The sequence below is a fragment of the Diplotaxodon limnothrissa genome, linkage group LG14 (assembly GCF_057381915.1).
Source record: "Diplotaxodon limnothrissa isolate DT_005_m linkage group LG14, D_limnothrissa_male_GT1.1, whole genome shotgun sequence".
NCBI classification, from domain to species: domain Eukaryota; kingdom Metazoa; phylum Chordata; class Actinopteri; order Cichliformes; family Cichlidae; genus Diplotaxodon; species Diplotaxodon limnothrissa.
Genome location: NC_140609.1, coordinates 27,520,394 through 27,533,148, shown reverse-complemented (window position 1 = coordinate 27,533,148; position 12,755 = coordinate 27,520,394). Strand labels below are relative to the sequence as shown.

At 39.6% G+C, this 12,755-nt stretch overlaps 1 protein-coding gene across 1 annotated transcript; it reads left to right on the top strand.

Annotated features, from left to right (window-relative positions):
* The first annotated feature begins 624 nt into the window (after window positions 1-624).
* Window positions 625-7,843, top strand: LOC146619015 (extracellular calcium-sensing receptor-like). The gene is made up of 8 exons (XM_085370158.1): window positions 625-764; window positions 1,248-1,530; window positions 1,629-1,918; window positions 2,030-2,325; window positions 5,734-5,939; window positions 6,082-6,303; window positions 6,724-6,847; window positions 6,939-7,843. The coding sequence occupies exons 1-8, from the start codon at window positions 706-708 to the stop codon at window positions 7,841-7,843; spliced, it is 2,385 nt and encodes a 794-aa protein (XP_085226284.1). The 5' UTR covers window positions 625-705.
* Window positions 7,844-12,755: the final 4,912 nt, after the last annotated feature.

The window sequence follows — 12,755 nt, the reverse complement described above, 5'->3', positions numbered from 1 at the left end:
AGTCATAATAAATCCCGACAATTCCAGAATTTCTTGCCATTTACACTTTCCAAAAAATAGATTTAAATTTTTAATACTCTATGATATTTTTCTGTCAAAGGTATACCAACATAAGATCTTGTGTGATTATATATGTTTTTTTGCAAAAACAGTTGGTGCAAAAGCAAAAATATACACTCTTTCTGCTGTATGAAATATTAGTTAAGGATTAAAAATCTTTTGATGTTCCAATCTAAATTAAATAAAGCTGTATTGGATCATTTGTCGTAGCCAATTATTGTGAGGGAAATCTTGGGCCCAATCAAAACCATACTGTGAAGACTTAGAATGTCAACACTATGCAAGGGTTAATCCATGACCACATATTCTCAAGAAGATGAGAAGATGACAAAACCCCTTTGTTTGAAGACCTATATAAACCAATGGAAACAATGTGTGCCCATATACAGACAATTTTAGATGGAAATGGAGATTGCAGCTCTTGTAATTGGTTTGGTATTGCCTGTTTGTTTGTTTCACCTCAACTCAGCTGTTGCCTTTGCAGTGTGTCTAGATGGTATGAGACAAATGACTAGGCATATAGGAGCTCAAGCTGGTACGACGGCATCCTCTCTGAACTGCAAGCTGCAGGGAAGCACTCGTCTACCTGTATTTTCAAAGGATGGGGACTTTGTTATTGGTGGTGATTTTTCCCTTCACGTCTACATGAACACAGTTTACAGTGACTACACCAGCATGCCTGAGCCTGCAAAATGCAAAGGAAGGTTAGTGAGTAAGAAAGTCAGTAATGGGAAGAAGGTGTAAAAACATGTTGGACTGTATGAGGAGAGAAATGTTTTCATGTGTGTTATGATCAATGGAACTAGATTGATTCTGTGTAGTGTTAAAAAAAAAGTCATTTATTCTTTATAAAATAATTTGTTGTGTTTTAAAAAACAGAAATTATACAAAATGTTAAATAATAGTTTTATAAAGGAAATGATTTAAAGGAAATGATAAAGGAAATGCATTTAAATGTATTATATTTTAAAGGAAATGAAAAGACTTTAATTAGTAATCCATAATTTTCCACTAATTTCTTATGCTAATCTTTTGTGCTCAATTTAACTGGTCAGGCAACATTTTGATGAACATTTGATCAACAGATACAACCAGCAAATTATCCTGTTGTTGGTTCTATTTAATTTAAACTAAATCTACAGTCTATATTCTAACATTGACACAACTATTTTCAGCCTTTACACCAGTGAACTGCAATCATCACGTGCAATGGTTTTTGCCATAGAAGAGATTAACAACAGCACAGAGCTGCTGCCCGGAATCAGGCTCGGGTATCAGATCTATGACTCATGTGCATCAGTGCCTGTAGCAGTGCACATGGCATTTCAGATTCTAAATAGCTTCGACCCTGTGTTTTCCATGGATAACAATTGCTCACATTCCGGTATGGTGATGGCTGTTGTTGGTGGCTCGGGGTCTACGACATCCATCAGTTTGTCCCAAGTCATCAGGTCCTTTAACATTCCCCAAGTAAATGTTTTCAATTTCTGTCAATTTTTGTATTTAAAATATGCATGTGCATGATATTTGATTTTGCGGTGTGTGGTGTTTTATTTCATTTGGTTTAGGTTAGCCACTTTTCAACATGTGCATGCTTGTCTGACAAGCAGCAGTACCCCAATTTTTTCAGAACAATTCCCAGTGACCAGTTCCAAGCTGAAGCAATGGCCAAGCTGGTAAAACACTTTGGCTGGACTTGGATAGGTGCTGTTCGGTCAGATTCGGATTATGGAAATAATGGCATGGCTTCATTTCTAAAAGCAGCACAGAAAGAGGGGATCTGTGTGGAGTACTCTCTTTCTTTCCATCGAACATACCCACATAGCAGAATTCAGAGAGTAGCAGATGTTATCCGCAGGTGTCCTCATCGCAGATATTATTTCCACAAATATTAGATTTACTGTCTTCAAAATTACATTTTTACAGTTACACTTTAAAATGCTTCTAATGCACAATATTGTCTGTCAAGGTCTACAGCCATGGTTGTTGTGGCACTTCTATCTTTAGGGGACATGAGGGCACTGTTGGAGGAGCTATCATATGAGCCTTCCCCTTCTCGCCAGTGGATTGGCAGTGAATCATGGGTAACCAACTCAGAATTAATGAGGTTCAGTTTCTGTGCTGGGGCCATTGGATTTGGGATTCCAAAGTCTATAATCCCAGGCCTCAGAGACTTCCTGCTGAATCTGTCCCCCTCACAAGTGGCATCTTCTCAAATACTTACTGAGTTCTGGGAGGATGCATTTAACTGCACACTGACCAAAAGTAAGACATTTTTCTTGGTTTAAATTATCTTGTCAACTGCTGATGTTACAAAGTCTAATGCTGCTTCATGGGCTGAGGCAAAACGGCCTCTTTATTCTTTAGTAGATGAAACATCCTGTATGAGTGGCTCTTTCTGTTGCCCCAGTGGTGTTTGCTCCTACTGTAGTTCCTCCATATTAGCAGGCCTGTCTGTAAGGCATCTAAATTTGCTTTCTTTCCAGTGTCATAAAGCTGTTGAATTTTACTTGAAATAGTCTTTCGGCACAGCAGTTGGAAAATTGGGTCCCCTGACGATAACTGTAGTACATTTTCTAACCACCTGTCTTCTACCAATGATAGTGGTTTACAGTCAGAGCAATCAATTTTCGGAGAGAATTTATTACTTTGTCCAATGTTGAATTGCTAATTTTGGTCCTGAAGCCAGTCATTTCATCAAGTTTGGGCTGCCGACACCTTTTGACTGCTAGAGTCAACAGCTCCCACAGTTTCTGTGCTCGCTGCAACATGATTTGCATTTAGATGGTACCATAAGGTTGAAGTGTTTCGGTGGTATGCAAATTCCTATTTTCACAGTTTGCACAAAACCACAATTATCAAGCCTTCCATCGGTTGGGTAGTCTTTTGAAATTAAATTTGCCTCCAATCATTCCTAGCAATGCACTTTCTTCTTACTCTTTGTAGCTCTGATGTGTGCATCACTGTAATCGATATACCAGGAAATTGTGCATTGACAAAAGTTAGCTTTTGCCTGGAATGCAAAGTTCAATTAAATGCGTAATTTTTTAGTACGTTGTTTTTTTTCTAATTAATTAATCGCAATTAACGCGTTAAATTCCCACTCCTTGTTTTTATATAACCAATTCAAAGTACTTACAGAACAATCAGGTGTTCTGCATTAAATAAGATAACACAAATAATTTTTGCTACTCCAAAAAAATATTTTTGTCCACTCTAACATAAAGGAGAACATCACAAGCCTGATACCTGCAGGCCTGAAAGCAGGAGGTGTATCACCCCTCGTGTCTTCGACCTGGAGTTAGCGTTTCATTGCAATCTGCCCTTGGTGGCATTTTGGCTAGTGATGTGCGATACCACTGATTTTCCTTCCGATCCAATACCAAGTAATATTCAGGGTAGTATCGATGATACTGATCCGATACCGATACTTTGTACAAAAACTTATTTTATTCATTGTATCTCAAATTATAGCATCATAATGATTACAGGACATCAGATTCCTTGTTCTTATCACTTAATAATGCAGAGTTCATCATATAGAAATAAAAAAAAAACTGAAGTTGTGCGCTATTTGAACACCTTGCCGACGTCTGTCTCGCCCTTGCAGCACCTGTCCCTGTCCTCCTCTTCAGTTCGCCTCAACATACGCTCGTCATATTCTGTGATATGATTTACTCTGAGGTGTTTGACAAGGTTAGTGGTGTTGCCACAACCATACATGCCAACCCTCCCGATTTTTCCGGGAGAATACCGAATTTCAGTGCCCCTCCCGAAAATCTCCCGGAGCCAACATTCTCCCAAATTTCTCCCGATTTTCCACCCGGACAACAAAATTGAAAAACCATATCGTAGAATGGCCAATTTCAATTTCCAACAATGCAGCTACTTAGTTTTAATATTAGTCTTATTTCTCTTTCTGGGTCTTCAAATATCTGAGCCGACTGACACATCGTCTTCAAACCCCTGCGGTCTTTCGCTACTCGTGTTAAACATGATATATAAGTCACATTGATAACTTAAAAATGTTATTGTTTGGCTTTTTCAGTGTTTTATTTGTTCGTGAGTAAATCGGTTTGGCTGAGATTAAAGTTATTAGATTAGATTAAATTAAATTTAACTTTATTAATCCCTCGGGAGGGTTCCTCCAGGGTTTTCACACAGCTAAATAAACGTCAAACAGAAAACTGATTAAACAAAGTGTGAGACGGTTGAGAGTTTATGTCAGTGCCCGGTTATATTTTAGATAGCAAGGAGCAGATGGCAGAGTTTCCCTCCACCGAGAGAGCTTGTGACGTACTACCCGGCTTTCTTTAGACCGTGAAGGCCAGGTCCTCAGGTGGAAGCAGCCTCTGAATTGACATATTTTATCCGATAAATAAACCCTGTAAAATTTATTTATCCCCCCCCAACAGCCCTTTTGAATGTCTCCCTAGTATGGCCACAACACCTCACTCTTGGAGCACTTTTTTGCCACATGTATCGCAAACCACGTCTCAGCTGTTTGTGGAGGTAAAATACGTCCGCACTGCAACATTTAGCAGTTGCCTCATTGTTCTGACACACAAAATAAAACTATCGACTCTACGACACACTAACGACACATTCCAAACACACTAATCTCTTGCATCTCAAAGCTCCCTCTCTTTCTCTTTTGCTCTCTCATATCATCTTTTGATTGGTCAACATGACACATTTTTCCACCAATAGGAAAAACTGTGTTTTTTTTCTTTTCTTTCGTTTTTGATCGCAACAAGAGAAGAGAATGCTTTCGAGCCCTTTCCTTAGAAAACACTGCAGTAAACATAACAAAACTCTGTTTTTTTCGTGGCTTATCAACACAATTTAAAAACTGGTACATACTTTGAAATTCACACTGTTAAAACAAGAAATGGAGACTAAGGGTTGTCCAGGGTTGACATAACATCTTGTTGCTGTGTCATCTTAAACTGGTCATGTGTAGTTTGAGTTAACATCAGAGACCTCCATGATGATATAGAGCTTTTTGAATAAAGTAGTCATGGTAAACTACTTTATTCTTCCTCAGCCAATCAGCAGCACTTGTGTGTGCCCCCCCTCCCCCAGCTCCCGGTAAGATGAAGACAGCTTCAATCATCTGTGTGCTGAAAAATAGCAACGCATTCACATCGCATTTCCTTGTTAGTAATGGCAATGTGATTGTACGATAGAAAATGCAATTAGCTAGATTACTGTTAGTGTTATGTCCTATATGTCTGTGAAGGTTCTCAGTCATCCAGGTCATCGTAGTCAAAGGAGCTTGCAAAGAAAAGCGTCTGGACTTCTTTAAGTTACTTGAAGACGTTTCACCTCTCATCCGAGAAGCTTCTTCAGTTCTAAGGTCAAATGGTGGAGAGTCCCAGATATAAACCTAGTGGGAGTATCCCCCCACAGAGGGACAAAAGGACCCCCTGATGATCCTCTAATCTGATCTGGGGGTCCTTTTGTCCCTTTGTAACTTAAAGAAGTCCAGACATTATGTCCTATACTAATTATTCGTGGTAGGATTATTTTCCATTTTTTATTATATTTTATTTTATTTTTTATAAAATAAATATGTTTCATGGTACCAGCATAATTTGCAACATTTATAAAGAGAACACAGTTGAGATCTAGTTTAATGTTGACATCTGCTCTGTCTTTTTGTGATTTTAGATGCCACTGCAAAGAAGAAAGTATGTGATGGAAATGAAGACATACAGAATCTGCAAAACCAGTACACTGACACATCACAGCTCAGAGTTACTAACATGGTGTACAAGGCCGTGTATGCAGTAGCACATGCCATCCATAATGCAGTGTGCCAGGAAATAAATGGCACTGCAAAGTGTGACAAGTTAACCAAGTTAGAGTCCAAAGAGGTCAGAAGAAATAAATATGTTGATGTCAGTGTCTTTCATCAACTGCAATATGAATTGATATGCAATATTAATATTTGTTATTGAAATATTGCATCTTTTTTTTTTTTTTGCTTTCCACTCCCCTTATCCCTAATTTTATCAGATTTTAATTGAGCTGAAGAAAGCAAATTTCTCCCAAAATGGCTATGATGTGTCATTTGACGCTAATGGGGATCCTGTGGCTATTTATGAACTGGTTAACTGGCAGAAAAGTGAAAACGGCGTGACTGAGATAGTGACTGTAGGGCTGTACGATGCATCACGGCACGTGGGCCAGGAATTCCAGATCGACAAAAACATTACCTGGATGGAGGGTAGCATGAAAGTAAGCAGTCAGAATTTGACAAACTTTAGTAATAATAATAATCGATTGCATTTATATAGCGGTTTTCGAGACCCTCAAAGCGCTTTTACATTTCCACTATTCATTCACTCACACATTTACACACTGGTGGAGGCAAGCTACAGTTGTAGCCACAGCTGCCCTGGGGCAGACTGACAGAAGCGACGCTGCCATATCGCGCCATCGGCCCCTCTGGCCATCACCGGTAGGCAACGGGTGAAGTGTCTTGCGCAAGAACACAACGACGAGACTGTCCGAGCTGGGGCTCAAACCGGCAACCTTCTGATTACAAGACGAACTGCCAACTCTTGAGCCACGATCGCACGATCGATTAGTAAACAACAACACACAGCTGCATAGTAAATATTTACGTTTATTCTGCAACCTTTATGTCTTTCACAGGTGCCAGTGTCAGTGTGCACGGACAGTTGTCCTCCAGGAACTCGTAAAGTGTTGCAGAAAGGAAAACCCATCTGCTGCTATGACTGTACAGCATGTCCTGAGGGGGAGATCAGTAATAGTACAGGTAAAGAGAAATGATTACGATGCATTTAAAATGTTTCATTGTGTATATATAAAAATCAAGAACAAATTGTATTTATTTGTTTTTTATCCAGATTCGACTGATTGTTTACCTTGTCAAAAGGAATTCTGGCCTAACAAAAAGAGAGACACTTGTATCCCTAAGCCTGTAGAGTATCTTTCCTTTCAAGACCTCCTAGGAATTATCCTGGCTACATTCTCAGTCATTGGTGCCTGTCTGACCATCGTAACTGCGGCTGTATTCTTTTGTCATAGGAAAACTCCAATTGTCCGAGCCAACAACTCTGAGCTGAGCTTCCTGCTGCTCATCTCACTGACTCTGTGTTTCTTATGTTCATTAACTTTCATTGGAGCACCATCTGAGTGGTCCTGCATGCTGCGTCACACTGCATTTGGGATCACCTTTGTACTCTGTATCTCCTGTGTACTTGGGAAAACTATAGTGGTTTTAATGGCTTTTAAAGCTACAATTCCAGGTAGTAATGTCATGAAATGGTTTGGTCCTCCACAGCAAAGAATGACTGTTGTGTCTTTCACCTTTATTCAAGTTTTAATATGTACTGTTTGGTTGGTAGTGAACCCTCCCTTTCCAATAAAAAATCTAACCACATACAAGGAGAAAATCATATTGGAATGTGCATTAGGCTCAGCTGCTGGCTTCTGGGCTGTGCTTGGATACTTAGGCATACTTGCTGCCTTTTGCTTTGTTTTAGCAGTCTTAGCCCGCAAATTACCTGATAATTTCAATGAAGCCAAGCTTATCACCTTCAGCATGCTAATATTTTGTACTGTCTGGATCACATTTATCCCAGCATATGTCAGCTCTCCTGGGAAATTCACTGTAGTTGTGGAGATTTTTGCAATTCTGGCCTCCAGCTTTGGGCTAATAATGTGTATATTTGCTCCCAAGTGTTTTATCATATTGTTCAAGCCTGAGAAGAACACTAAGAAATATTTAATCAACAAAAATCAGTTATAGTATAGAGCTTCTAGTACTTGCTAATGTTCATCAATTCCTGTTCTGACAAGTGAGTGGTGTGACACATGAGAATGTCAGGGATAAGGTGAGTTGGAAGCTGATGATCTACTGTGGAGACCCCTAAACAGCGTAGACAAAAGAAGAAGAACTAGGAATAATACTGTGGAAACCAAATTTAACAATCCCCAAGAGGCAATAACGTATGGTATGGTATGGTAAACAAAACATATTACCTTATTATCATGAGTTTAGTACCATATAATGATCTTAATGTTAAATATAAGTTCAGATTTTAGTATACTTTTTTCTATACTATTATGCTGATAATAATCCTGGTCCTTTGTTTGAACATGATGATGTGATTATTAAATATCTTTTTCAGTGATGCTGTGGCTTATTTCCCAGAAGCAATGTTTAGTTTCTATGTAAAAACCATAAATAAGGAAGGCATAATAAAGAAAACTACACATTTCTTTTTTATTTTGTAGTAATAACAGATTGATCAATGCCATGAGGTATAATGATTGTCTATATGCAGTAATATAAGGCGCTTGGAAAGAAAGTAACTAGACTTCTTTGAGTTTTTTGAAGGTGTTCCATCTCTCATCCAAGAAGCTTCTTCAGTCCTAAACCAGATGGTCCCAGATATTTAATTCCTAGTGGGAGTTGTCCCTTAACAACGTTGTTGATCCACTATTAATCATGTGACTTATGAACAAATCTCCTTTATTTTGGTACCAGTACTGGTTTTATTTTGCTGTATTTATCCGCGACACCTTAAAAATATTGTCGGACATAAACAAAAAAGGTTGAGGACCACTGCTCTAGAATACCTTGAGTAGGTTTCCTCAAAGTCCTCCAAGTGCTGGATGAACATATGGTTAAAATATAACTTGATCAACTAGTGATCGCGACTAGAAAAGTTTCATATCTCAAGAAGCTTCTCCAGTTCTAAACCAAATGGTGTAGTCCCGGGTATTAAATTCCTAGTGGGAGTTGTCCCTTAACAAGGTTGTTGATCCACTATTGATCATGTACCTCACCACATGCAGCAATGTGTGAAAAAGGCATGGGTCATTATGAGCAGATGTTTCAGGTGAAGTCATTGTGAGACCGTGCCTCGCCCTATTATGTGACCCACTGAGAGCGTATGACCGAAGATGTGAACTGCATTGTTGGTACCTACAGTGCAGTTTTGAGATCTCTTTCCAGGTGCCTCAAACCCCATTCAGATCTTGCATCAGGTGATCTCAATGAGTCATGAACCTTCCGAAGATGGAACACAGTCTTCTGTCCCCCTTCTGTGCTTCATCACCCCCAAAATGAATCAAAGCACCCCCAAAGATTTCTTACTTTTTTTTGACAATATTTGCTGTTTGTGTGACACACTACTAAAAATATAAAAAGCATACAGTACTTTTTTGAGACATAACATTTTAACAACAAGTTTAGATAACCCCCCTCCCAAAATGGTTTGTTCCAACTTGGCTCTCCTCTGCTCTGGCTCTAGCGCCGTTGCTGCCAGAGCGATGGTGGCTGAGACGCAGCGGACCGGAGGTGTAAGTGCCTGGCTTAAAACAGGACATATTAGCTGCATTTAACCTTCAGTTACTCTTTATATAGTTAGGTAGGAGTCAGACCATGTTTCTTTTTAGCCGAAAAACATTACACCAGGTAACCTGCTGTGTTGAAAACTTGTTTTCTGACAATGTTTGCTACCCTACAATCCGTCCTGCTGTGTAGTAAATTCAGCGACATTTGACCGTCCTGTTGCTCCTATTCAAATTCATACAGCCTATTTAAAATCTAAAACTTTAAATTGTCCGCAGCCTACTCTTGGTTACCACTGGCCTGTTTGTAATGAATACTAACTAGCTAACTGACTGAATGCCCATTAACCTTATAACTCCTGTTGTGTGTGTGCGTGTGTGTGTGTGTGTGTGTGTGTGTGTGTGTGTGTGTGTGTGTGTGTGTGTGTGTGTGTCTGTCTATCTTTTATTAGATGTTCATGTGGTTTGGTTATTTGCCTTTTGGTTGAAAGTAGACTGAGAGAGGACTTTTTGTTAGTGATCTTAATAGAATTTTTTTCATATTAATGTAATTTTTCATCTAATTGAATCTATTTGTGTATGATTGTCAGTCCAAAGAGGGAGAGAGGAAAGAGGGGAACGTGAGGAGAAAGGGCAAGATCAGGAAGAACCAGGTAAGAAAACAGACAGGGAATAGTGACAGGCAAAACAGAAACTGTTAAACTGACAAAGAGAAAAAAAACCTGATTTTACTCACACAATCTGGAGGTTGTGTCCTCCCTATATTAAAGCTGCTATACAGAATCTGCAAAACAAACTGGGTTGAAACATTTTTGACCCTCTTTAACAACATTCCAACATAACATTGTAATTGATTGGAGAGATTAAAATTAATGATATGTTTTTATGTGGTTCAGCCACAACTCTACTAAAACCTCAGCCAGTTTTAGGTAGGCCAACTTTTGGACTGTCCAGTTGTCTGTATGACTGACGCAGTACGTAGATCACATTTGCACACTATCAGAAAATGCCAAACGGTGCCCTGGTGGAGTGTGGAGCTGTAAAGAGAAGCAGAGTGCTCTGTTTATATTCTAAAAATGTTTTAAGCTTGTTTTAAAGATTCTGTACAGCAGCTTCAAATGTTTTCCAAAAGCACACATACACTTATCAGTGTTTCTCAAACTTTTTACAGTGTGTACCACCTGATAAAAATGTCAAGCTCTCCTAAGTACCACTATGAAAGCATGAAAGTCATAAATGTTACAACACAAAATTATTATTATTAAATTAGTGAAATTAGTATCTGCAATAAAGATTTTTTCATACATTGTATACATTCTACCACAGGCAAAGTTGCCTCCATTTTTATAGCTTTTATTAATATTTTGTAATAATTTATTCTGTTTTGGGAGTGTTTTTTTGTGCATCTGTATTATATTATACATACACATTAAAAGTGAATCTCTGTCCAAAAAGTGCACTCAGTTTACTTTTTACTCACTATGAGCATCATTCATTATTCTCCCCCGGTAATTAAGGTTAGGATATGTATTTTTTCTAATCCATTCTTCTTTTGCAGCATTTAAATAACCTTGATCAGATTTGATGGTTTTGTTACAGACTTTTCAAAAAGTGTTTTGCTTTTCTTTCACAAATGTGGGGATTAAATTGTGTTAAAATGTACAAAACAGTGATGTCATGTTTTGTGACGAGAACCCAGGCACAGAGAGACTTGATGAATTTAAGAATCTTATGATTTAATAAAGAAATTTGCAGACTTGCACAGAGATGGTAAAATTATGATGACGAAGACAACAGACGATGAGGACAGGGAGGAACAGGGTTTAAATGCACCAAAGTGACAGTCAGAGAGAACTCGGGACAACATTTAAGGATGCAGGGACTGACAGAGACAGGTTTATCTTGCCTGGCTGGGCAGCTCTCTGGATGCTCAGCACCCCCAAAGCTCTGATCCTAGAATTGCGCCTGCATAGCGCATAGTCTAAGCTTTATGTTCCATAGTCTGGCCTCTTAGCCTTCACAGTTCATGGCTTTCACAGTTCATAGCCGTCACAGTTCATAGCCGTCACAGTTCATAGCTTACACTATTTCCTGCTCTGTAATTAAACTAAGCACTGTAAATAAAGCACTGTATTCAAGCCAGCTTTGCCTCCCTCTGTGTCTGCACTCACCGCCTGGCCCTCTTGGCTGTAACACTTTCTCACCTGTCTTTCTGTCTCCTTTCACTTTTTAAAGGTTGCTATGTTAGAAAAAATGTTTTGCCCTGCCATGCTTGTTATTGATGTGGTAAATAAATAGTTTATGAAAATATCACTAAATCTGTCATTTATTATTTTAATATTCAGTAATGATCATGTCTCACCTCTAGTCTTCTCTGTCTTAATTTCAGGTTTCCACCATGTGTTGTAGATAGTTCAGGAGGTTAACAAAACCAAGCAGTCTTTGGGTTTTGGCTAAGTACTGTTTAGAATACCAGAATAGGGAGGATTGTGTAGGTTTAAGTTTATTAGTGTCATGAACCGAAGTTCCGTGCGCAAGCTGGACCCAGAAGCAGAACACACACACCAGGGCAGGAGGGAATAAAGAAAGCAAATTTATTATAACTAAAGGTGTCCCGTGAGGGTAGCCGAAAAAACAACGTATGGAACCAGAAGAAACCGAGGGACTGGGGAGGTGAACTGCGCAGGGAACGCCGAGAGCGGGGCTGTGAGAAGCTGCAAAACAAAAAAGAGAAACAGATTACTGGGGTGCGGAATAAAGGCAGCATACGAGGGAAGGTGGAGTATACATCTTACGGAGGTAGCCGGGCTGAGTGAACCAGAGGGGGGGGCTCCAAAAGGGTCAAGACGGCGAGGCTGATAGTGCTTCCGAATCTCAGGCGGACAGGTGGACAGGCAGGTGGCTCGCAAAAACGCCGAGTTGTGATCGCTGAGAGGCGACTACGGACTGGCGTGGAGCAGCAGGTAGGGCAGGATTAAATAGTCCACCTGGTGATCGCCTGGGATGGGATGCAGGTGTGGGGTTAGCAGCCACGCCCGTGGGCGTGGGCATCCCAACAGCACCCCGGACGCCGGGCCGCGGACCATGACAATTAGACTGATATATATATATCAACAAGACAGTGTACATCACTGTCACAACAGTGTTTGTTTTCATTCAAAGGATTTATGGTTTTTCCTATAATGGTGGGCTGGTCTCTAGTCAAAATGCCCAGGCCGATTTTTTTGTCCCAGTCCAGCCCTGTATGCATCTCATCTGCAGTCTGGAGTTACCTACATCTTCCTACTCGGAAGGCAGAATTTCCGAATTCCGAGTACAATTGAAAGCACCACGACTGCAGTTTCCGTATTGGACCTAAAAAG